The following is a 25,010-nucleotide window of genomic DNA, read 5'->3' as shown; positions in this document are numbered from 1 at the left end:
ATAGAGGCACTTTTTTAATGCTTTGTGTATTTCTCAAGACAAGAAACATAAAAATATTTGAAGAAATAGGTCAATTCAGACAAAAGTTAATAGAAATTAAGCATTGAGACTATTCCATGAGATTGAGGAATTATTCCAATAGTTTCTAAACTTCATAAGCTTTTTAAACAATTATTTTTTTTGTTAATTTAAAGAATAGAGATAGATTATAGTTAATCTCTCTCAAATTTATCTCTCTTTAATTTATATTAAATATTTATTTATATTACATTAAATATACATTAATTTGAATTTTTTGCAAAATGATAAAAATTATGTATTGAAAATAATTTTCTTTTATTAATAATGTAGATATAACAAGAATTTTTATAGCATACTAGGTAATAAGAACTTTTATTATATACTTTAATACGATAGGATGTATTGATGTCATAAAAATTTTATTGATTCAAAATTTTATCATTGATTAGTGGATTGCTTTTCACAGCCTATTTGCAACTTTACTACAAATGCAATTATAGTTGAATTAAAATTAAATTTACTGTTATAATTAAAAAGTTATATACACTTTATACAAATGTAGGAAAAAAGATAATTCTGTATTCCTTGGAATAATCAATATGAATTTAGTTGTTTAATTTCAATTTTGAAATAATATTATTATGCAACGGACAAACTTCCACCAGCTTTAGAGATCTTTGCAATTTCTTCCTTGAATTTTGCAATTGTTTCTTTTGCCAATGTTAATTTTTCTTTGAGATCTATCACTTCTAATCTTATTTTGTTGCGTGCCTCCAAAATGTCTTTCATTGTAGATTCTTTCTTTGCTTCAACTGTAAAAGTAAATATAAAAAATTTATCCAATTCATTCAATTATATTTAAAAATTATTGGAAATAATATATACTGTTATACAAACAGTCTGTATTATGCCGCCAAACGCCAAGAGTCATAGGTCTACTGGAATTTAACAAATGTTGCATCAACGCTGTTGGATCTTGAAAGACTATTTCTTCATAAAATTCAGAAACTAGACTTTCTTTTCCCAACTGTATCTCAGGTGTTGATTGAAACAATTTTAACACATGATATATTGTTACCTAAAATTATAACATTTCTATTTAGTTGATGAAATAGTGATAGTTTACAAGGCATATTTTTCTAATCTTGCGGTAAGCTTTTCACTTACAGGACGTTCATTCGGATCATGAAAGTAGATTTTAATAACTATCTCGAATTCTCCCCAACCAGTTTCTGTTAATTCATACGGTGGCTTGGTCACAATTCGATTAGGATTATTATAGCTCTCGTGTAGTTTAAAATGCACCTTCTTCACATAAGTAGACATATCCTCGTTATGATATGGTTTGACATACACAGTCCACTGATGGGTATGACCATCCTCCTCTCTCTTTTTATCAAAGTAACGTGCCACATTGCCATAAACTATAGGCTTAACAATGGTAACTCCCTGTTGACAAACAACTAGTGATATAAAATAACGTTAAATTAATTTCTCTGTCATTCTTAGCGTCAAAATATCATAGGTTAAACCATTAAAACGTTCAGTGAAAAGCTTGATCACCTTCACTCTACCGCCAGAATCCGGGCCGAATTCATTTGTAGACGCCATCATGTTCGATAGAATTGAAATCGCATATTTTTGAAACGAAGAGTTAATATATTAAAATAATTATATCTAATTCAAACAGCACAACATCTCTCTCTCGAGATTCTTTGGGCTCTCTCACACTCATGTTTGTTTTAATTTTTGAGCGCTCTCTGACGGACGATGAAACTACTAAAAAAATCAGAGAAATCACTTATCTGTTATATTTAAAAATGTAGGACATATACAGATTTTTATAGTATTTTATAGAATAATTAATATATGTAGATACTTTAATATCAGTAATATATAATATATAATTTTATTATAGTGTATAAATATTACATATTAATATTTTATATAGAAGTCTGTGATGGCAAGTTCTCTTTTGCGAGAGAAAAAATTAAAGATACATAAGATGATGGATATTTTTGTTTCTCAATTTTATTATCAGGGGTATTTTTGCTCATGATAAGAAAGTTCTACTAATTCAAATTATATTAATATTTATTTTATGTGTGTACTGAGAAAAAAATGTATACAGGGTGAGTTTTAATGGTTGTGTCAATCTTTTTATCATGCGGGAGATTACCGATCGCAATTTTAATAAATTGATCGATACATAGATGTCAGTTAATTGGATCGACCGTATCGAAGGCCGAAATATAATATGTACAATTAAAGCAAGTTAAAAGCTGAAATTATGTAGTATGGATTTATTATTGTTAAAGCTACGCTACTAGTGCTACGCACTTATTATTATTATTATTATTAAATATATATATATTATTATATTTATTATTATTATTATTATATTATTATTATTATTATTATTATTATTATTATTATTATTATTATTAAAGCTACGTATACATATTTAATATATTAAAGCAGTAAGAATACATATTTAAAAATTCAGTTCAAATTTAACACTTTAACATTTTATGTAAAACTTTATTTCAAATTCCGCATTTATTTTTATGATAAAAATCTTTATTATTGTTATACGCTAAAGGTATGTAGTATTTCTGCCTTCTTGAAATAAAATCACGCAATTGTTCCACAAGAAATACATTCTTATGAAACAATTGCGTAATTTTATTTTAAGAAGGAAGAAAATTTTTTGCTGCATATTTTTAGCATATAAAACAATAAAAATTTATCATAAAAATAAATGCGGAATTTGAAATAAAGTTTTACATAAAACGTTAAAGTGTTAAATTTGAATTGAATTTTTAAATATGTATTTTTTCCGCTTTAATATGTATAATATGTATCGAATATGTATAATAATAAATCCCTAATTTGATCACAGTAAAATAATAATAATAATAATAATAAATATAATAACATATATTTAATAATAATAATAATAATAATAATAATAATAATAATAATAATAATAAATGCGTAGCTTTAATAATAATAATAAATCCACACTACATAATTTCAGCTTTTAACTTGCTTTAATTGTACACATTATATTTCGGCCTTTGATACGGTCGATTCAATTAACTGACATCTATGTATCAATCAATTTATTAAAATTGCGATCGGTAATCTCCCGTATGATAAAAAGATTGACACAACCATTAAAACTCACCCTGTATATTTATATACAAGGTGTAACAAAAAGGTCGGGACACCGGATCTCGAAAAATATGAGCTGTACAAAAAAATGTTTCAGATAAAAGTTGTAGGGCTTGAAATGATCTATTTACTGATCTTATCAGGTTGAACTTGGATGGCGTCGCCATCCAGTTCTGATCTTAAGATCAGAACAATGTCATCTTAAATTAGTATTTTGGAAAGCTCTCGAGATAAGCTATAAGAATAAGCAATAAAAAATAGGGGGTTCCGTTTAAGAAATTAAAGGTGACCTTCAAACGATTGTCCAAAGTCAAACTGATAAGATCAGTAAATAAATCATTTCAAGCTCTACAACTTTTATGTGAAACATTTTTTTGTACAACTCATATTTTTTAAGATCCGGTGTCCCGACCTTTTTGTTACACCCTGTATATTTATATAAAAATAGGGTTGCAACAGAACAAATATATAATTTATCGAATAGGTTTTAAATCAGTAGGATTCATAAAATTGTATTATTTATTATAAGTCAAGTTTCTTATTGATTGAGAGATACATACGTATCGGGCGTAATTGAAATTGATAGTTTAGCTATTTAATATACGAGAGATTGCGACGCGTATAGATATATGATATACGTATATTAGATAAAACGGACTGAAGATTGTACGTATCCGGTAGTTTATTTGGAAGTGTATTATCGCACAATATATTGTACTATACCTTGATAGTTTTTTTTTACATAATCGAGTATTATTATCAACGTCACAGTTTTACAATATTTGGCTCGAATCGCTCTATGCATTCGATTGATTTAAAGATAATTCTAAAGAAATAATGTCTCAAACGATATATACGTATACAAAAGGATATTTGTTTTTTTTAACTTTAAATTCGTGAACAATTCGTGCTTTGAAATATTCACCAGGCGCGAGAATAAGATGTCTCGGAATCATATCATGTGTATATATACACACATACGGTGTATATTGTCTCGTGGATGTTTCCAGCAAGAGGCAAATACTTCAAAGCAAGCTCAAAGTACGCGTACGAGTTACGCTTACGTCGCATGCTAATAATAACAATTCAGAAAAAATTCAATATCTGAACTAATATCACTTAAGAGATGCACGTCTATAGGTATATAATCGTCAAATCCTTCATCGACGATTACCTCGATATCACATTCTTGCTACTTACCTAGACACGCGCCAATCAAAAAATATAAAAATCACAAAATACTCGCGTACTTTCTCTCTCTTTCTCTTTCTTTCTTTTCCTGCAGAACTTGCATTGTCACACAGAATCTTCCATCTGTGCCTATATGTTTCTCATAAGAGGATACAATTGTCAGTTGTGTTGATTAGATGCATCTAGTCTTTAGGTTGTCTGACACATAGGAAGAAAGGATTCGGATGTACGTGCTGATTTGACGTACACGGAGGGGTAAGTGGCAGCCAGCTGCCGGAATCTATGTTCTGCTTCAGCGTTCCGGTATATCAACGTAGATAGATAGGAAATGGTTGCGCCATGCTTATACAAAAGCTTGTCGTTATCACGTGCGTAATACTTTCTCTTTTCCTCTGAATCGTTCCTCCAGATATCCCGGGATCTGAAAATTGAAAGTTTTACAATGGGCAGCTTTTTTAGCGTTCATTAATATGTGCCACAAAAGAAAATGATCTACTCATGTAGAGAAGAATATCATCTTCTGCTGTAGATACACATGTTCTGCTATGTACAACTTTATTGCAAGATTTTATTGGCAAGCTAAAACAAAATTACATTGGTATAAAGCTACAGCTTTAAACTTTAATCTTTAATGAATAATTTTATGTTGTAATGTCATTATTACGTAATATCTGACGCGCAAGTATATTTAAATATATTGCATATTTTTTATAAAATATTATTTTATTTTATCCACACTTTATAAGCAAAATTTATTTCCTAAGATATTTTATCTTCTTCTTAAGCTGTCTTCTTATAAGATAAGATACGTTCCTAAGATATTCTTCTCCTAAGATATCTTATAAGAAAAAAGTATTAAAGGAACATTATTATTTAGTTTTATCATCATTATTACAATTTACTTGTTACTGCTATTAATTGAATTATGAAATGTTTAATAGTCTTTGCATAATTCTGCAATTACATAGTAATAAGTAAGTAGAAATTAAATATAATTGCTGACTCACTGTGAATAAACAAGCTTTAAACATATGTCATATCATGCTCTTTAACAAAATTATCATGATGATTTAACAAAATCAATGCTTATACTATTCTGAAAAAAATGGCATAGTAAATTAGAAATACATATTAACAACCTTCTACTAAAAGTATGAGAGTAGATTATAAACAATATTATTTATAATTTAAAAGAGAATAGTGTTGCACAATTTACAAAACATAGTTTCATATAATATAATATATGAAATTTGAAGTATTAGGTGTGCAAATGCAATGTGCTTGTCTTACAATTAGATCTATATTAAAAAATGCATGCGACGGATCTATCATTCATGAAAGCAATTTGATTTGGACGAGGATATAGATGATTCTAGGATGACGTTTTGATTAGATATAAGAAAATGGTCCATTTTTCCACTACAGCTAATAGTATCAGGTACTCTGAGAACATTAAAACATAAGGAACGCATAAGAATTAAAATCTTTTATTGGTACAGTGTGTTGGAGAAAGACTAGCAAGCAAAGGAGAGTATATTTGCTTCCGCGATCTCTTTTAGTAAGTAAAGCAAGGATAAAAAAGTAAATATAATCACAATTATTAGAATTTTATTATGATTATTTCTACCTTTGGTTTCGGCCGATGAGTATCCACAGCTCCTATCGGTAGTCGAATGTTTTCCACCTTACAACCGTAGGCGACTGGTGTTAATTTCATGATGGTGTGCAAAGGCACTTCCAAATACGGTAGCTCGTCTGCAATGGAAGCAAAATAATTTGACAATTAATTATACATGACAGTCTTCCTTGGAAGAAAAAAAAATTTGAGACATCTTACATATGCAGGTTTCCCGCACAAATCAATATCAATGTTTTGTATTAGAAATCATATAACGCCGATAACAAGATTTGGCGTGAGAACAAACTATTCGACAACGCGATGGCACAAATAATTACATCGTTATAATTCGTTTTTGCATGCATGAGTGTTTATCATTTATTTTCTCGGCGTTTCAATATAAAGGTCAAAAGTTGCGCGTAGTATCTCGTATATCAACATCTGTATTCTCGGAAGTGAGTCTATGAATCATACAAGTGTCGGCGATTATACTTGGTGGACCGTTTTCTTTGCATGCATAAGCGATGGGAAGGACAAGTTTCATGAGATATCTCGCAAAATATACTGACCTGCGCTTTTGTCCAGGTAATAAGCGAGCAAACATCGTAGAACGGCTTGATGACTTACGACCAAAACGTTACCCTGACGTTCCAACTCCATTATCACAGGTTCTAGCCGCGCAACAAGATCCTCGTAACTTTCCCCTCTCGGATATCGATATGAGAACTTGTTTTGATCTCTGGCAGCGAAGTCGGTTGGATACTTCTCGGATATTTCTTCGTAAGTCATTTCCTCGCAAATACCCTGAGGTAATTCACGGAAAAACACAAAGGTAAGAAATTGATTGATTGAAACTAATTTATTCAATGCACTTCAACTTACGGCATCAATCTCGTTGAGAGCCTTCCACCTTTCTTGCGGTGCTTCTACATCAGCCGCGGTCTGAATGCTCCTCTTCAGCCAGCTAGTCCAAACTCTTAAACCCTATAAATAAACGTACAAGTAAAAACACTTTGATAATACATGTATGTGAAAGATTTTATTGCTTATGTAACAAATTGTTATTTTCCTAAGTGATATATCTTTGTATTGTTGAAAAAACTGGTACCACATAAGACTCTAAAACGATCAGAATAAAAACTCTCGTACGACATAGGAAAGGAATATGATTATAAAATTATTTACACAGTGTACAAGCATAATATCAATAAATTAATAAAAAATATACGTTAAAAAATTCGCGGAAAGATTACCTGTATGTTTTGACTGGTAATGTATTCTGCCAGTGCCTTGCTATATTCACGTCCCCGCTCGGCCAAGTTCGAATCACCGCCTATCCTGCCCTCGAGGTTCATCAGGCTCTCACCATGCCTGGTAAAGTAAATGGTGCGTGGCACAATATGAATGTTCATAAGATAGTAAACTATTCTACTTTGTATATGGCCTTGGTGCTTATGGACCAGCACCTTCTCGCCGGTGTTGTATATTTTCATGAACGACAGATCGTTCTCGCGCTCCTCGTCCAACGGCTCATACTGCTCCTGGTAATGCTCGATTCGCAGCATGAAGTCGGCAAGTACATCCTCCTTCTTCATATTCGCGTAATCCGGACTGCTGACCTTCACCTGAATAAAAAAATTGTGATGTTTAGATTCATGACTTGTCTGTACTAGAGCTTTTAATCTTTAAACACGAAGAGGAATATTAGCGGCGCAATCTCTATCTTTGAAACATACTTCCATGATGTTCTGCTCGACGATCTCCGGGTCGTTGCACACCGACTCGACGAAGAAGAGCTTGAAGCCATTGCGGACAACGATGTCGTGTATGAGCCGGCGTCTTTCGACCGTGGAGTTGGTGGCGTCGAAGACGGCCACTTCGCCATCGCTTCTCTCCAACCACCTGCAGACGTCGTTTAGAGCATCCTTGGCGCACTGCGTCCGGATCGCCATGGCCTTTATGTTATCGGGACGGAAAAACTCGTGGCATTGATAGGCCGTGGTGGCGTGTCGTCTGTACTCGCCCAAGTTGAAGACCTTGGTGCTGATGCCGATCCAGTTGAGGTATCGGCACAGTTTCTTGGATATGTAAGTCTTGCCACGAGCCGGCAAACCCACCATCGCGATCACGTGAGGCTTGTTCACGAAATTCGCACGTTCACCTGCAAAAAAAAAATATCGAAGCCTGATGAAACGCATCGAGATAGACACGAATTGTCGCGGAATAAGTCGTAATCGATGATGTAATACATGTCGTATCACGTGGATTCTCAATCTTTTAATCGACAGAGCGTCTCATCCGTTTGAAAATAGATTCAATGCATCGTATTGGTTTTAATGTCAATTTGCAACACGCCAAATTCCACGCTCTGACATGTAACCAGTGTTCATCAAGTGTATAATTATAATATTGTTTATCAATCTGTATAATTTATCTATCAATCCTTATCTGTATGATATATATGAATTTGATACAAGTGCATGTGCATTTTAAATTTGCAATTTTTTTCAAAAACGTTACATCGTTATAAATGACTTAAATGTGCGAAATGCGGTTCTTATAACTCTTTTACTAAACTGGATTTAATCAGACACTAACAAGTGAGACTCGATAAACTGTTTTTCGTTCTATTTTACGCTTTTTATGATAATTATGCACATGAGACACGAACATAATGCTTCATCGCTATTTCTATTTATCTTAATCGCATAGTTATTTCAGTCCCATCGAGGAAAATCTGACGCTCCGAGATATGTTTCGATAATGATAAGATATTCTGGAATATTCGCCTCAAGTGCTTCTCTCTCCTTCAAATTATCTCTGAAAAATTATTATATAAATAATTAGATATATAATACAATATTTATATAATATTTATATAACATTTATATAAATAATTAGAATTATCATTGAAAACGATATGTCATGGCTGTCGCGATGATAATCTGTCAAAAAATAATCATATCGGAAGAATCCAAGCGCTCCCGCATCCGTATCTTTTTTTTGCTAAGGTCGAGCCAAGATTGAATAGAGCGATATAATATACGTTTGAGCAACTAATAATCTTATCAGCGCCGGAATGTGTCGCTTTTGACGACATTGTTCCTCTTGACCGGATATCCATGTATTTTTTCTTTTTTTTATTTTATTTCGAAACAATTTTGTCGAATGGACTTGGCATTTTATCTATCTCGGAACAATTTAGCTAACTATCTTGTTTCCTTGAACGCGATAATATTATACGATGATATGCGTTTACCGTACAATATTAAATGGCCGTGCACATAAATGCAAAAGAAACGGTGCTGGCTCTCTGTCACGTGCTCGGAAATAAAAGAGTTTTTATTTTTATGAAACGACCATTGAAGGTTATTGGTGTGGAAAAAACGGAGATAATTATCACGTGCGCATCAGGTCTGCTTTGTTTGCGGCCGATTCAAAGTTTTTCCTCCGGAAGGATAACTTAATTTTATCTCTTTCATTTTTTTTCTCCTTGCTTAAACGCTTTATTATCTAAAGTAAGCATTGCATCGAGACATATTGAAGGAGGTGATTTAAAAAAAACAGATCTCCCTCTCTCTCCCATTCAGCACAGAACATTGCAGCAATATTCTGTGCTGCATGGGTCTCTCCGACGAGAAATCGAATAGATCGATCTTTGAATTTTGGTTTTTCGCGATAATGAAATAAAAAAACGCCAGGTAAACAGGACTATCGGTCCTCGAGAGATAAATGCACAAAGCAAGCTCTTTCGCGTTTCGTTGGGAGGTCCCGTACAGCACAGAACATTGCAGCAATATATTGCGGTAATATTGCAATGTTGCAACAATAACAATAATAATATTGCTGCAATATTTTGCGCTGTACGGGGCCCCAGACATGCGCTTCCCGCTCGGAACTTTTCGCGGACGAAGCTCGGCGGAGATGCACGTATTAATCGTGTCAGGGAGAAGACACCCGGTACATTGACCGCGAGATCGAAGACCTTGAACTTCCTCCGAAACGCGCAAACACGAGCTCACGTTCCTCGCACGTGTCCGATCGCGCGAGATCGCGGGGGAAAAGGACAGAGGGGCGGGGGAGAAGACAGAGAGAGAGAGAGAGAGAGAGAGAGAGAGAGAGAGAGAGAGAGAGAGAGAGAGAGAGAGAGAGAAAGGTACAATCGGGGATTCGCGCGCACGAGACTGAAAATACCTTACCTCGGATCGGGAACGGCTTCGTCTGAATGGTGTCCGACGTCGGCGGGGTGTAATGCATCTCGATATCGGAGTCGGTCATCCTACGCGGGGACGATTGATGCGACCGTCGAGATGAGGAAAAGAGAGAGAGAGAGAGAAAGAAGGAACGCCAGAGAGAATCGCATGCGTCCACGCGCGAATCGCACGGACCGTGTCGACGTACTGGCGCTGGCGCCGCCGACGAGGAACGGGCACGAACGACGAAAGCACGGTGGCGAGACAACCGTCGCCGCCGCCGCCGCCGTCGTACATACGTCATCACCTATCGGAGCGGTGGGAACAGACGGGAATAGGGGGGGGGGGAGCGGGGGAGACGTCTGGCTCGGCCGGGGTGAGGTCCGCGAGAATCGGAGCTGTCACCTGTCACACGGGGCCGTGCGCGCGCGCGCGCAACAGTCACTTGACAGCAGTTGATGTGGTCGACGATGGTCGATGGTCGTCGCAACGATTGGGAGTCTGTCCAGATCGCGATCAAGAGCTACGAAATGTCCCATACATTGCAGCAATATTGCAATGTTGCTGCAATGTTAATAATATTGCTGCGATATTCAGTGCTGTGTGGGATAATTTCGATGATTTGAGATTGGAATTTTTCCATGTCGAGGTATTTTCCAGGGTGACGGACTGACCTGTCATCGAGATGTCACCTCTTTCGAGTTTTCTTTCTAGTTTATTCCATCTCTGAAAAAAAAGTAGATAAGATTTGTTATGGATCGAGAATAAGTATAATATTAATAAAATTCTATTTTACTCTTTTAATATCTGTCTCTCGCTCTTGTAAATTATAAAGATAATCGATCGATTATAAAGATAATCGGCTAAATTCAGTGCAATGTTATAAGAAATGAATTCTCTCTCTAGTGACTTTAAGACATCTCTAGCGTTCCCCCAATCGCAGTCTAAGAAATCAGTCTTTCTATTGGATATCAGAGTCGCGTATCCAACGCACTGATTGGTTGTCAGTTAAAAAGTTCTCGATAGCAGCCAATCAACATGTTTGATAAAATAGATTTGTAATATACATGCACAGCAAAATTAAAGGAAGTTTACGTTCATGCAATAGAATATTTATGGGACGTATACGATTGGCTAGAAGATTTCTAGAAGATTTTAGAGCTGTAAAAAATCCGATAGCCAACCAGTACGTCCTACAAACATTTTGCCCCACGCATGCAATCGTATCTTTAGGCTTATAACGCATTTCCGGTGGCATCGAGGCATATATGCCGTATATTTCTAGTGTGCGCCTCTTTCCTTCGTCAGCTGATCTCGAGACGGATAGGTAAGTGATGTATGCCGCTCGGTGTTTCAAAAATCGCCAAATTAATTAATTATTCATACGATATGTTATTAAACGTACTATTTCTTGCATGTAAGTCAAAATATCGCGGCAATGAGATATTTTTATTTCGATGATACCGGCAAGGTAACGATCGATTATGCACACACACACACAAATATAAAAGATACATTTGAGCGCGTAAAGGACGATTAAAATTATTCCTTTATGTTTATCTCTTTTAATTTTAATGATTATTTTTTCAAATAAAATTACACATATGTACTGTCTACATATGTAGACGGAATATACCGGTAAATTCATTATATATATATTTGACGGTAAATATATATTTAACATATGTACTAAATATATAATATTAAATATAAACAACACACATGTACTGAATAAAATTACCCTTTGTCACGTAACCGCATATTATGCAACGAATGCTAATCGCGCTTTGTATTTGACGAAAATAATCGCGAGAAGAAAACCGTTTATTCTTTCATTTCCGTAAACGATGCAGAAAGGATTCCTTTAATTATAGATATACTTTGTACCGATGACATGAAATAATGTGTGATGTTGAATTAATTAAATTCAGTAATTTCAGTTATTTCACGCTGCGAAAAAAATATATGCGAAAACAATTCTGTAACAATTCTGTTGTAATCTTTACAAAAGTCCACACGTGCTATCTTTAAGCATTCGTATAGGTTATGTTACACTAGATTCCCATGCGTTTTTATTTTTTATTTTTTTTCTATATATTCTCTTTTTCCTTGATATAATTATAGAATTTGTATTTTTTTTTTAGATTTTAGATTTAATATTTTATAATATAATCGAGAATTATATTTAATACATTTGTCGCAGTAAAATTTTTAGCTATTTTTCAAGGCTTATTTTTCCCAAATTACTTAATTTTTTTAGTGCTCATTAAACATATCTTAGCAGGAGGAATCTTATCTAAAACTTTTCGGAAATAAATACGGTAACTCCCATGAAGGCTCAATGCCAAACTTCCGAAATATTACACAGAATAGAATTTTGAATGTTATATACAGTTTAAGAGCGCATTATTTAACCTTCTCGTCTCCTTCGCGACTCAACACGTGGATTGTATCGCTAATGATATATTTTCCTGCATTCGTTTCAGGAATAATAAATCAAAAATGGATTTGCGTCGAGATAATAACGGCACAATCGTTGATTTGTCGATAATTTTATCGATAATTAAATGTACCGTGTGCGATGTGTGTTGCATAACGAAGAGGTGAAAACTAATCTGGTCTGTGAGACGAAAGTTGAACGGATCTAATTTAAGCTTTCATTCATTTTCAGTGTCTCTAGAGAGCCTTGGCGCTTCTCGCGGCTCTTTATCAGTACGCATTTAAATATAGCCATATTTTTTAGTCGTGGAATGCAATGATATTTTTGTGTGCGTTTAGATTCATTCTCTTCGTGATACATCATGATACAGACAGTATGTTTAATATTGATAACAATGTTTTACGCAAGAGGGATCATCATTATCTTTCAAATCGTATCGCTTCCGTGTTCTCTTTTTATGATAAAGCTAATTTTACTCATCGCTGAATTGATATGTTGCTTATACAGGGTATCAGGGCAATCTCTTCCCAAAAAAAGCTCTTGTACCTCGAGAGCTTTTCAAAACACTATAATAAAGTATTTTTTCATTGAGTACTTTTCGAGTTACAAGGCTTGAAATAATCTCTTAATTTTACATAAACCATAAAATATCTAGTAAGATATTCATTTTTCGATTATCTTACCTTAATACTTTTATACAAAATAATGAGAGGAATCAATTGGTGTAAAGAAAACACATAATTGTTTCGAAGAAAAAATATGTAATTTGCAATTAACAATTACATATTTTTTTTTCTTTTTTTTTCGGAACAATTATGTTTTCTTTACACCAATTGATTCCTCTCATTATTTTGTACATAAAAGTACTAAGATAAAATAATAAAAAAATGAATATTTTACTAGATATTTTATAGTTTATGTAAAAATTAAGAAATTATTTCAAGCCTCATAACTCGAAAAGTACTTGAAAAAAATATTTTATTATAGTGTTTTGAAAAGCTCTCGAGATAAGCTACAAGAGCTTTTTTTGGGAAGAGATTGCCCTGATAACCTATGAAAGAAGCGATTGTGTACTTGACAATTATTGATAAAGCAAAATATACTTGTTAAAATCGTTAAATAAAATAATTTAGCAGCCGCAGATTTTTTCCGCGTTACTTGCAAGAATTATTAAACTGAACTCATAAATCGGTGACGCATGACATGAAATCAAAAAGCGAGATCGGTCGACTAATCTAGTTCAATAGTTCAATTGAGTTTCGATATCTCTTATGACGCGAGAAAATAATTTTTTACTGATTGTTTATGGGTGAATATGTAGGTGAATACTCTCCTTTCGTTAATATGGTGGAAAAACCTCTTGGTACATAATTTAATCTTCATATATCTTTATTGATATCGCGTAAATATTTGTTGATTTTTTTATATGATATGAGCTCACGCAAAGAGAGATTTAGATATTCATATAATAGCTTGTTTGGTACTTGACATTATGTACATATATTCTCGACAGTTGCTATTTTATCAAGTTTTTATTAAACTATATTATACGTGATTATATTTTTAAAAAATTATTAAAATTATTTATTTTAGAATTTATAAGAGAATAATTTTGATCAAATAATTTTAAGATATTGTTCTTTTACACCTACTTTTTATATAATAATCAGTTTTGCTAAGATAAACGTACGTAGCATCCTCACATTTTTAATTATATGTAAAAAATGCTAAAAATTCAAACATATCACGAGCGTCTTTATTTGCAAAATAGGCATTTTATTATCTATTTATTATTTATTATTTATTTATTATCTATTTAGAACAAATGTTTCGGCGTTGACGTCATGAATTTGTTCATGACATGATAAAAATGTGTTTTACGCGAAGGATTTTTTTAGTTCGCTGTTATATTACACTGTAGTCTCGCTGCCTCGTTATATATTTTCTATTCGTGGTAATATACACATATGTATCATTCAAAGTCGATGCCTAGTCAAATTGAATTAAATGCGTTTTTCCATGTGGCGCATCAATAAAAAGGAAATAGTACGTTTTTCATGAAATTTATTCTTTATTTTGTGAAGAAAATAAAGCAAAGTTGAAACTTAATTTTGAATTTTTTTTTTAATAAAATCGCGTGTGTGTTTCTTGAATTTGGTGATAAAATCAAATGAGTTAACGAATAAATATCTATTTTTCTTTTTTCAGGACAAACGAAATTGTATTAACGATGCATCCGACTCATTCTCTTCTATACGCTTTCCGCTTATCACTGAGTCAGGTAAGACTTGTGGATTTAATTAACATCAACTTAATTAACGCCCCCATCTGTTTATTATAAATAAAAATTTTTTCAAAAATTTCTAGCAATTTTATCGAAAAGTCAGAATTTTGGAATGCAGTTCACAAAAAATTTTAATCTAATAATAAAATATAAATTATAATATATGTCATACATATATACTTTATGTAATATAATGTAATTTTATATAATATTTTACATGTTTCATACTATATTGTTTTATTTTATTTTTATTTCTTGCTTTTATTTATGATTTTATTTTATATTTTTTTAAATTTATACATACATACATACATATACATATACATACATACATATATATACATATATATATATATATATATATATATATATATATATATATATATGTAGAGTCATAAATGGTAATTATAATGCAAAATAAATATATAATTATTATGTTATAAAAAAACAATATATTTCGCGTGAGAAAAAATATTTCTCCCCTCAAATACATAACATTTTTATAACGTTTCTTGCTTTCAGGGAGGCGGCTCAGCAATCTATAAGAGCAGAAACTTTGATCGCGGCGCACAAACAACCGCAATTTTCCTCGCGACCATTGGACTCTCTATAAGTATGTTCTCCTTGAAGCAGATGCAATCGACGCACCAGCGCCGTTTGCGAAGAGTCTGTTAAATATTGGGATCGTAATAATAATTCGATCGAAATCAACTGTCATTTGATCAAAATCAACAGTCCATTTAAAACAAAATTCAATTACTCACGAAATATACACCTCCCTTTATTGTAAACGATGTCGTCCTAAAAGTAGCAACACGATGTATGTCGAGTCGAGCTTTCCGCATGTAAAACGAGAATTTGCACGTATAAGGTCTCAGATTTTTGGCGGATGTATATATATTAGGCAAACTACAGTTCCGTAGACATTTCGCAGCATGTTCCTTTCCTAGAACGTGATTGATAGATTCTTCAAGGGTCGAATCTAAAGATCATCATGTCCTCGATTCGCAGACGCGCGCACAAAATTGTGCGCTTTAGTTACATTGAATTCAGCACTTGGTATAGGCATTTGGTGAATGCGATTGATGGCGATTTTATCTGAAAATGTGTTTGATGATTTTGAACAAGCGAAACGTTTACGCTGCCTGATGCAATACCTTTTTTGGGATATTTGAGATATTTTGTCACGTTAGGGAAGAGCCGGTATTCTAGTCTTGCGAGCAAATAATGTCACTTCTATATACGAGACGATGTGGCTTTGCAAAAGACTATTTTCTTGATGCGAGAGAAGAACTTTCGTAACCGATATATTAGAAGATTGCGTTACTTTGCATCACGACTTATCCTAACTTATTTTAGTTATTTTCAAAATGGTGGTTCCTTTCGATGCAATGATGGTACCTATTTGGATATATCGTATGCAATCTTTCTTTATATCGAACAGGATTATTCTAATGAGAAGAAATAATATATCGGAAAATGTAATGTTATTCAACGTGATTTCGTCAACGTTGATTACCACCAAACTTGGATAATTGATTAAAACTTTTACTAAGATTATACAATTTTTATTTTTCTATCTGTAAAATTGCTTATCTACAATCGTCCATTACATTCAAAGAATTTTAGAACTCATTCTCGATTAATCGAAAGTTCTTCTCAACGAGATAACAAATAAGCTCGATCCAAAGTTTCATGGAACAGACATCGATCTGTCCGTATCTAGCTTGTATTATCTAAAGGTTTAATGTTATTAAGTAGATCGAATTGCAATTTAACGTACAGTTTATCGACCGAATATTGTTGATAATACTTCTTATTCTCTTTTCATTGTAAAATCACGCTAAGAGAGGTATTATCGTCGTATAACAAGATATTATGTAGATTGCTCACGGATATTACTCATGGATCTCCACATATGATTATCTGAAAAATAATTAAAAATTTCCACTTCTCTTTTTATTTTGCCACTACTGCATGTTCACTAAATTAGAAAATTTTAATAAAAAACTTATTCCCAATTGATATCACTTTTGATTTTATATAACAAACTTACCGCACTATAATTGACAGAATCACATATGTGTGTATCATTATATAAATTTATATTTGTATAATCGTATTATGTGCCATCTCTGAGCATTTGTAAGATTAAATCATTGTTTTTAATAAAATATTGATTAAATTAACGAAGACTTATCTTTAAATGCAAAATTTATGCTTAGATCTTGCAAAAAAAAAATTACGAAATATTATATAACAAGAAAGCAAAATCTATCTCTCTTAGATATATAATACCGTATAACGAGAGTTATTATTAATATAAGAAAGTATTACTAATATAATTTAAATAATATAAAACGTTGGGAGATCTCTTTCCCTCTTTTGGTCTCTTAACTTGTACATTTATTTATAATTATTATACAGTCTCTCAGGCTCGATATTCCATTTCCCTATAACGTCTTGTTCATTCTCTCTTTCGCTCTTTCGTTTTCGTTTCTCGTATTTTCATAAAAAGCCACGTCCATGTCGTAAAAAAAAGAAACGAAAAAGAGAAATGTGAATCAAGAGAGGCAAATTTTGATACGCGCTAGTGATATACAACTGTTTTCTCTTTGTATCTTTGTCGCACAAAATTGTTCATGCCTATTTCAATTCACGACATGGACACGACTATTCATACACACACACACACAAGAAATATATAAGTAGTTTATATATATATGTTTATATATAGAATTAAAAACCCGTGATCGTCGGGCCGCTCGATTCAAAGCTTTGTATGCGTGTTAAGTAGACGATGACATATATTACATATTTTGGAATAGTTGATCCCGCCAAAGATACATGAAAAACGAACAAAAAGAAGTATTCGCGAGAGAATTATCAAAATGTCTCTCCTTCTATTCACGATGATGCATTTGGTTTTGAGGAGTAGGAAGGGACTAGAATTCTCGAAATTTAACTTCTTGAAGAAGAAATTCAATTATCCGCCAATTCTGCTGTCTTATACAAGTAGAAACAATTTACAGAAGGCAAGTGGTTTATTTAAACGAGACACACCTTTGGCAACAAATGATCTTAATCTTGATAAGATTAAACGAAAGATACATCTCTAAGCAATAGTTTCTCTCGAGATATTATACTTACGTTGTATCTTTCTATCATCATTACATGACTCGTCAAATGAAAATAAAAACAATGGATCCAAGCGTGCACACGTGACGTGCTCCTTCTCGAAGCTGAGCGCGGCTCTCTATCACAGTTATCTCTCTCTTAAACAGTCCCCATACAACGAACGATATCATTGCACAATGATCGCTTGCCATCTGTAATATTGCGCGAAGGTAATTGATATGTCATAATATGCACACCCAGCAAACACCGAATAACAGTTGCATAACTGTTAATTATAATTTCTCACTCAACGATATAGCTGTTACATAACATGTAACAGTTATAGCTGTTACATAACATGTAACAGTTATATTGTTGAGTGGGAAATTATAACTAACAATTATATAAATTATGTAAATGTTACTTGGTGTTTGCTGGGCAGGGTGTATTCAACTTTTATCACAAGCCACTTTTGAAATATTAGAAGAAGGGGATTTTCGTGGATGAAAAGTGACCGGATAACGCTTCGAGTCATCCCGAGTACATTGATGCGATATTACAAATTCCAGGATTATAATGCGATAATATCGAATGATATGGCCGCTTTAGCACAGGAATCTTGTTCCGTCGAATATCTGAATAATCGAATAGAACGCTAGTCGCAAGGAAAGAATAAGCGAGTCTTTTTCGGCTTTCCTAAATTTGTAATTATTCTTTTAAATATTCTAATGGCAGTCTATATATGTGCGAGGAGGTATCTGTCACAAGTTAGCTCTTGACAGTTATAAACGTGACATCAATTTCATAGTGGTCTTTATCTGTCACGAAATCGAAACCGGCTAAGGCTCGTTGAATGATAGCGCGAGCAAGGAGACTGTGTATGCTAATTTTTCGCAAAAATGAGAAAATAAACAATCAGACATTGGTGTGATTCGAGCTGCCCAACGATTGAGATATTCGTAGTGGGCTTTCACGAATGTGCACTTTCTTCTCGCTTTCGTATAAAAAATACATTAGCGCTTATAAATATTCACCTACCAATATTTTTTCCGTCCTTTTCAAGAGAGAAAAAGATTTAAAAAAGTTTTTTTATTATAAAGTATGTGGGTCAACACAAAATAAATTTAGTAAAATTGATTCATCTTGAGCTTCTCTAAAATAGAAATACCTGGAGTTGAAGAGAAGACTTTAAATTTTGTAAATTCTATCAGCAAGTGAATATTTATAAGCGGAATAAATCGATCATACGTGAGAATAAATTGTAAGAAAATAAACTTTGACTCTCTCTATTTTTTAATAATTGTTCTCCGCGCTGTCAATCTAATGAAATTCGCGAATTTCGTAATATCGAAAGATGTTCTGTGAAAGCCCAGCACGCTTATTTAAGGAATTAAACTACAAAGTACGCGATATAATCTAGATAATCACTCTCTTACTGTTCTTTCCTGTCTTTCTTTCACTCTCTTATTCTGTATACGCTTTTTCTTTCCTTCAATTCTCTTTTTCTATCTCACTACAAGTCATACATCGCTTCTTCTTTCGTATATATATAAATTCTTACTGGAGCGCAGGACTGGACAGCTCGAATACATTCAAACGATATGAATATCTTATTGTTAGATACAAAATATCTTGTTGATATTTCATATTCTGTATCCAATACACCCGAAAATACGCGTGATCTTGTTACTCAGCATATATGAGTATCTCACATATAATCCGATATTTAAAATGATTGTTAAAGCTACTTGCGTTATTTCCAAATATCATATATTTGTTTAAAATATTACGTCCAGCCCTGGCGTCAATAGGTAACATAATGCAATTATTCCTTAACATTTATCTCGTTTTTTCACTCGCACCGAAAAGTTTGATCGACGTAAATTTACACATCGTCGTCGTCACTTTAGCAATATATCTAAGATCATCAACACATATCAACGCATTATTCACATAAAATAATGACTCGCAAAGTTAGAGTAATTCGCGGTGCAAAATTCATATCGTCGCATATTTTATAACTAAAAAAAAGAATCGCTTCTTACGTGTAAAATGGCATTCGCACAAAAAAAAATCTTCGGCTAAAATTTACTATAAAAGAGATGCGAATCGAACGGGATAACTGAGATCTTTGATTAATTGGGAAGCTACAACATGAAAATTACCAACACGACAAAATTAATATAATAATGTAATAATCTAAATATTATTTTGTAGATTTCATGTCATTTCATTAATAATTACTCCAACGCTTTCGATTTTAATTAAAATAATTATGTGAATACAGAAATACTTGAAGTAATTAGTATACAGTAAATATCATCGCAATAAATATATGTCAAAGAAACAAAGTAAACGTAAACTATTAATAAACAAAAGTTTTTCTTTGAAATGTTCGTGTGAACGACATTTCCATTTCATGATAATTTAAGGATTTATCGCTATGCATTTTATATTCCTTATCGAAGATTATGATCGATTACTATAGCTGATAAGAAAACTTGAACGTGTTTCGCATAAGATATTCCTGTGTCACAATAACGCATTAATTTCACTAGATATTAAAAGTCAGTTTTTATAGTCGATATCACTTTGAAATTATTATATATTATTATTTATATTAGCCTTTTGCCTTTTATTCCATTCGTTAGAACATGATAACTCGTCATTCCACATTCGTTTCTTTGATAGGCTTCATATCTTCAAGATGTTCAGAATTTCTTAACACAATTTGTGCATTTTTTTTTTTAATCGTCAATTTCTTTCATGGATTTTTCTTTTTCTTCCTGAAGCTGTGCTTCGTTTTTTAAGATACTGGAAACCCATCAATAAAAATACAGAAAAATAGATGTAAAAAAAGAAATTTAAAAATACAAACTTTTATGACTTTCAAAATATTTATATTTTGAAAGGCGAAATGTATGTGTACGATAATATATGTATATACGTAATATATGTATATGAAACTGGTTTATAGCAGATTTGATTAATAATAATATAAGAGGATTGTAAATCAATCAATATAACAATATCTAAATAAGTATATGAATGGTAGAGTTTTGTCCGCAACAATAAGTCTAAAATATAAGGATGAGTCTTATATGAAAAGATGAGAAAAATATAAGAAGACATTTTAGTACAGCCTCATAATTTGGGCAACAAATGAGGCTGGACGCGGTAGAACGAAATTCCTGGAAAAAAAAATAGTTATAAAATATTCTTACACAAAATATTTAGATACAAAACTAGTCAATTGCTTGCATTTCCAGGATGTAATGAAATATTGCTATGCGCATCGATGAAAATATATGTGGAAAGAGGAGAAATATTAGGAATAGCAAAGTTACGCATAGCCTAAAGAGGTCCTACTATACTTGCAACAGTTTAGATACACTAGTACCTTTATTGTTAAACAAAGCAAAATTTATTTCTCAAATCCAAAGAAATATTAAAAGAGAGTATATATAAAAAAATACAACATAAATTAAATATATTAAATATATATATTAAATATATATATATATTAAAAGTTTCTTCATGCACATAAATCTTGCATTTTTTTAAATGTTTAAGTTTGTCATTAAAGAAAACATACATAACAATCAAATAAATGTTTTCATTATGCTAAAATGTCATAAGCAATCGCATTAAATGTACATTCGAGAGTGAGTCATATAGAATACATTTTTAATTCACTAGAAAAAATATATATCATTGATATATATGTCAATTTAGCACGATTCCCACAACTTTGGCGCCATAATGTAAAAATAATTCCGATAGTATTTTTAGCGGAGAATATCGGAAAAATATTTAAAGAATTCTACGACTAATAAATATCATTAATAAACAAAATTCTTGAAAAATACATGCCTGAACAACATCTTTCTTCCAGTATTTTCAAAGTCGTAAAAAAAGTCAACAACACAGAAGTCAATCATTATTCCATCTGATTTCAATATAAGGAAGGTCAAACGAAAACGTATAATCTATATACAGTGTCATGAAATTACATATTCATATTATATATTAGCGTTAATATTGTTTATTAATAATATCTATTGATCGTAAAATTTTTTAACTATTTTTCCATATTCTCTGCTAAAAATACTATTGGAATTTACTTTTACATTATGACTTCAAAGATATGGGAATCTAACCGTCAATTTTATAAACACATAGATAACGTTATGTTGCCACTGGAAAATCTTATGCACGCAACAAATTTTAAACATTCTTACCGGTATATGCTATCATGCTATCGTGATCTTCCATAACAAATATGAAATGAGACATATATATATATATACACATGTGTGTATGCACGCATATGTGTGTGTGTGTGTGTATGTACTTGGATGTACTTTGAGTGAATATATAAAATATTCAAGTTCTTTCCAGATTCAAGTAGCTAGTGAAATCTCAACACACACATACATACACACACATACACACGCGCACATACATATAATATATTAATGTATATTATATCTCGTAAAGATCTGACGTATACTGTAATACAACGACTGTAATAGTTGTGTCTGCTTTAATAAGCAATAAAAATATGTAAAAGACTGAGCTCTGTATTAGCGCGGTACATATATACATATATTTATAATATATAAATATCACTCTCGTTTTTTTTTATTACTTATACACGAATCGACTAAACTCGGATTATGATCACCCTGGATATATCTTGTACGCCAATTGCGGTGCACATGCACGCGATATAAGTGAGCCGAGGCAAAGATCCGCGTTCTCTTCGCGTCCTCACATGTTTCCGTCTTCACGTATTTCCTCCTTTCTCGATCACAATGAACTGTGTGTGTGTGTGTGTGTGTGTGTATGTGTGTGTGTACGCACGCGCGCGTCTGTGTATGTATATGTGTTAAAACCAAGCTTCAATATATTTACTATGATATTTATACTGTCGCGCGCCAGCGAATCGTCGTTTTTCAATTTCGCACTCTTTTATTTGCGCGTTTACGCCGTGGTCGCCCCGTTATTGCTCAATTGCACGATATTTGAGAGATAGCCATTGCTACGATGCGAAAAACTTGGTATCGTTGTGCCTGAACGTTTCTTTTTTCGCCAACTGCTAGCGTCTTCGTATGACAAGATTGTATGCCTTTTTCTTCTCGCATGTGTCACTATACAGTGTGTTTGTTCGAGGAAATGTAAACAAGTTATATTTTCGTGTATTGTACGACGAAAGGCCAAGCCAATCGATGACGGCGACGACAACGACGAGAACGCACAAAAGATACTCTCACGTGTTCCATCGCGAACGAACAATTTTGAGGAGGATGCAAAGACTTAGGACATCGAGGAGCAGGGTAAACGAGGTGAGCCCATTTGTGTGAGTACCCTGTCGAGCCATTGGAGCGGCCCGTTTAAATGCAGCTCGATCCAACAAGGGGTCGAGGTGACCGTTTGCCGGCGATATTCCGCGCCCCAGCCCTTCACGAAGCTCATTCGAATTGTGCACATACGCGTCAGCTGGTATACTGCCTCGAAGCCTTGCGACACCGACTGTGATAGTAATGCCGCAAATTCCTGGTTGTTGAAGATCTTCAAATTACACCCTGGGAGCGAATAGATAAAATAAATTTGAATACTGTTCTGAGAACGATATGACAAACGAATAAAGATTTAGTTCGAGCAGCAATTGCTTCGTTATTTTTCGTTGGGACAGCTTATATAACTTGGGATATTTTAAAGAATTTCAATTATTAATTTGCATCCAAGAGGGATTGAAAAATATATTGAAGAATGACGGAAAGAAAATATAGAAATTTAAATATGATTTATTAATTTTCAACCATCCTAATGCAATAGAATACGATATAAAAGGAGATTCGAACTTTGAAATAGTTCGCCAACATACAGATAATTATAAAAAAATTATCTTCAACAATAAGAAAAAAATAAGAAGTAAATCGTGTACATCTCAGAAAGAATATCAATTAAAATAGAAAGAAGATGAATAAAATTTCTTCACTCACCTGGCGGTATTTTGCAAACGGTGGCCGGATGCCAGCCGTAACGTTGATTGCAATTGGGACTTTGCACAAAGATACTCGAATCGGATAAACATTCGGCAAACACCTCGCCGCCGATGTAGTAAAGCCTGACGCCTTTTCCGATATGTCGCCTGGTTTGCTCGACTACCGTATTGCGATTTACGTTGGACAACAAGCCGAGGCAGAAGCGCTCCGAGTTGCTCGGATCGGTGAAGCCGTCCACTGTTATACTCGGCTGCGATGCATGAAACGTTTCGCCCACTCTGGTATTCAACTCGTAGTAACTAATTGAACACCTGGCAAAACAGCAAAATAGAAGTTGATACAAGCGGCATAAATGTGACGTGATAAAGAAAGATTAAAACAAAGGGATGAATGGCAATTAATTCATTTCCGTTCCTTGACATTTTTCTACCTTTATATCGATCTTATCCACAATTATCTTGCATCAATATCAATCAGATTTATAAAAAGATCCTCTCTGTGCGTTTTTACCATTAATTTTGTCTCGTGTATGAAATATGAGAGTAGCAGTGTTTAGTCTTTCGCCGTTTCTGAAGGGAAGGTGGTATGCAATGTTGTTCATTAATCATCCCTGGCACTCACCAAAACGCGGGCTCGCAATACATAACCGGCTGCGCGTCCACGGGACTGGGCGACAGGCGTGACAGAGACATGTTATCGTTGTGGTCCATATTGTCGCCGTCCTCGCTGATGTAACCTGGTGGCGGTGTATCCGCCGGTGGATCCATGGAACCCGGAGCAGGATGGGGCGAGCCCTGCACGCTTCCCAGGCTTCCAACACTCGCCGGACTTGTCGCCTGCATACTCTAAATAATCCGCGACATTGTTTATCATGTATTAGAATTCATAATAGAGAGTAATTCAGATCGCAAGGTTTCACTTTTGAATTAATCGTCCGCATTTTAGATTGTAATTGGTG

General features: G+C 33.3%; 4 protein-coding genes across 8 annotated transcripts in view; 1 reads left to right on the top strand and 3 right to left on the bottom strand.

The window, feature by feature from the left end:
• Positions 1 to 421: 421 nt before the first annotated feature.
• On the bottom strand, positions 422 to 1,821 carry Gas41 (YEATS domain-containing protein 4 Gas41). Its single transcript, XM_083081422.1, has 4 exons — positions 1,585 to 1,821; positions 1,189 to 1,470; positions 919 to 1,099; positions 422 to 833 (listed from the first exon to the last, which is right to left on the bottom strand). The coding sequence occupies exons 1-4, from the start codon at positions 1,633 to 1,635 to the stop codon at positions 661 to 663; spliced, it is 687 nt and encodes a 228-aa protein (XP_082937548.1). The 5' UTR covers positions 1,636 to 1,821; the 3' UTR covers positions 422 to 660.
• A 1,878-nt stretch (positions 1,822 to 3,699) lies between these two features.
• On the bottom strand, positions 3,700 to 10,896 carry Pfrx (6-phosphofructo-2-kinase/fructose-2,6-biphosphatase). 5 transcript variants are annotated; one of them, XM_083081419.1, is made up of 7 exons: positions 10,875 to 10,896; positions 7,744 to 8,168; positions 7,261 to 7,632; positions 6,890 to 6,991; positions 6,577 to 6,811; positions 6,017 to 6,144; positions 3,700 to 4,810 (listed from the first exon to the last, which is right to left on the bottom strand). In XM_083081419.1, the coding sequence occupies exons 1-7, from the start codon at positions 10,879 to 10,881 to the stop codon at positions 4,754 to 4,756; spliced, it is 1,326 nt and encodes a 441-aa protein (XP_082937545.1). In that variant the 5' UTR covers positions 10,882 to 10,896; the 3' UTR covers positions 3,700 to 4,753. The 5 variants fall into 5 exon arrangements, with proteins under 5 accessions (XP_082937545.1, XP_082937547.1, XP_082937543.1 ...); XM_083081421.1 differs by lacking the exon at positions 10,875 to 10,896 and adding an exon at positions 10,606 to 10,861; XM_083081417.1 differs by lacking the exon at positions 10,875 to 10,896 and adding an exon at positions 10,207 to 10,365.
• A 485-nt stretch (positions 10,897 to 11,381) lies between these two features.
• On the top strand, positions 11,382 to 16,949 carry LOC145962328 (uncharacterized). Its single transcript, XM_083083347.1, has 3 exons — positions 11,382 to 11,527; positions 14,849 to 14,921; positions 15,447 to 16,949. Exons 1-3 carry the CDS (start codon positions 11,469 to 11,471, stop codon positions 15,597 to 15,599), a joined length of 285 nt encoding a protein of 94 aa, XP_082939473.1. The 5' UTR covers positions 11,382 to 11,468; the 3' UTR covers positions 15,600 to 16,949.
• Smox (Smad on X) overlaps positions 16,208 to 25,010 on the bottom strand; it is a 26,594-nt gene continuing 17,791 nt past the window's right edge. Inside the window, exons 4-6 of the mRNA XM_083083346.1 lie at positions 24,674 to 24,897; positions 24,050 to 24,363; positions 16,208 to 23,629 (exon numbers count right to left, since the gene is read on the bottom strand). Coding sequence (XP_082939472.1) covers positions 23,361 to 23,629; positions 24,050 to 24,363; positions 24,674 to 24,897 — 807 coding nt within the window. The 3' untranslated portion in view covers positions 16,208 to 23,360. The remainder of the gene's footprint in view (positions 23,630 to 24,049; positions 24,364 to 24,673; positions 24,898 to 25,010) is intronic.

This window comes from Camponotus vicinus, unplaced genomic scaffold, assembly GCF_025532165.1.
Source record: "Camponotus vicinus isolate PSW18456_S1 unplaced genomic scaffold, iyCamVici1.0 SCAF_11, whole genome shotgun sequence".
NCBI classification, from domain to species: domain Eukaryota; kingdom Metazoa; phylum Arthropoda; class Insecta; order Hymenoptera; family Formicidae; genus Camponotus; species Camponotus vicinus.
This window is presented reverse-complemented; position numbering and strand designations above follow the sequence as displayed.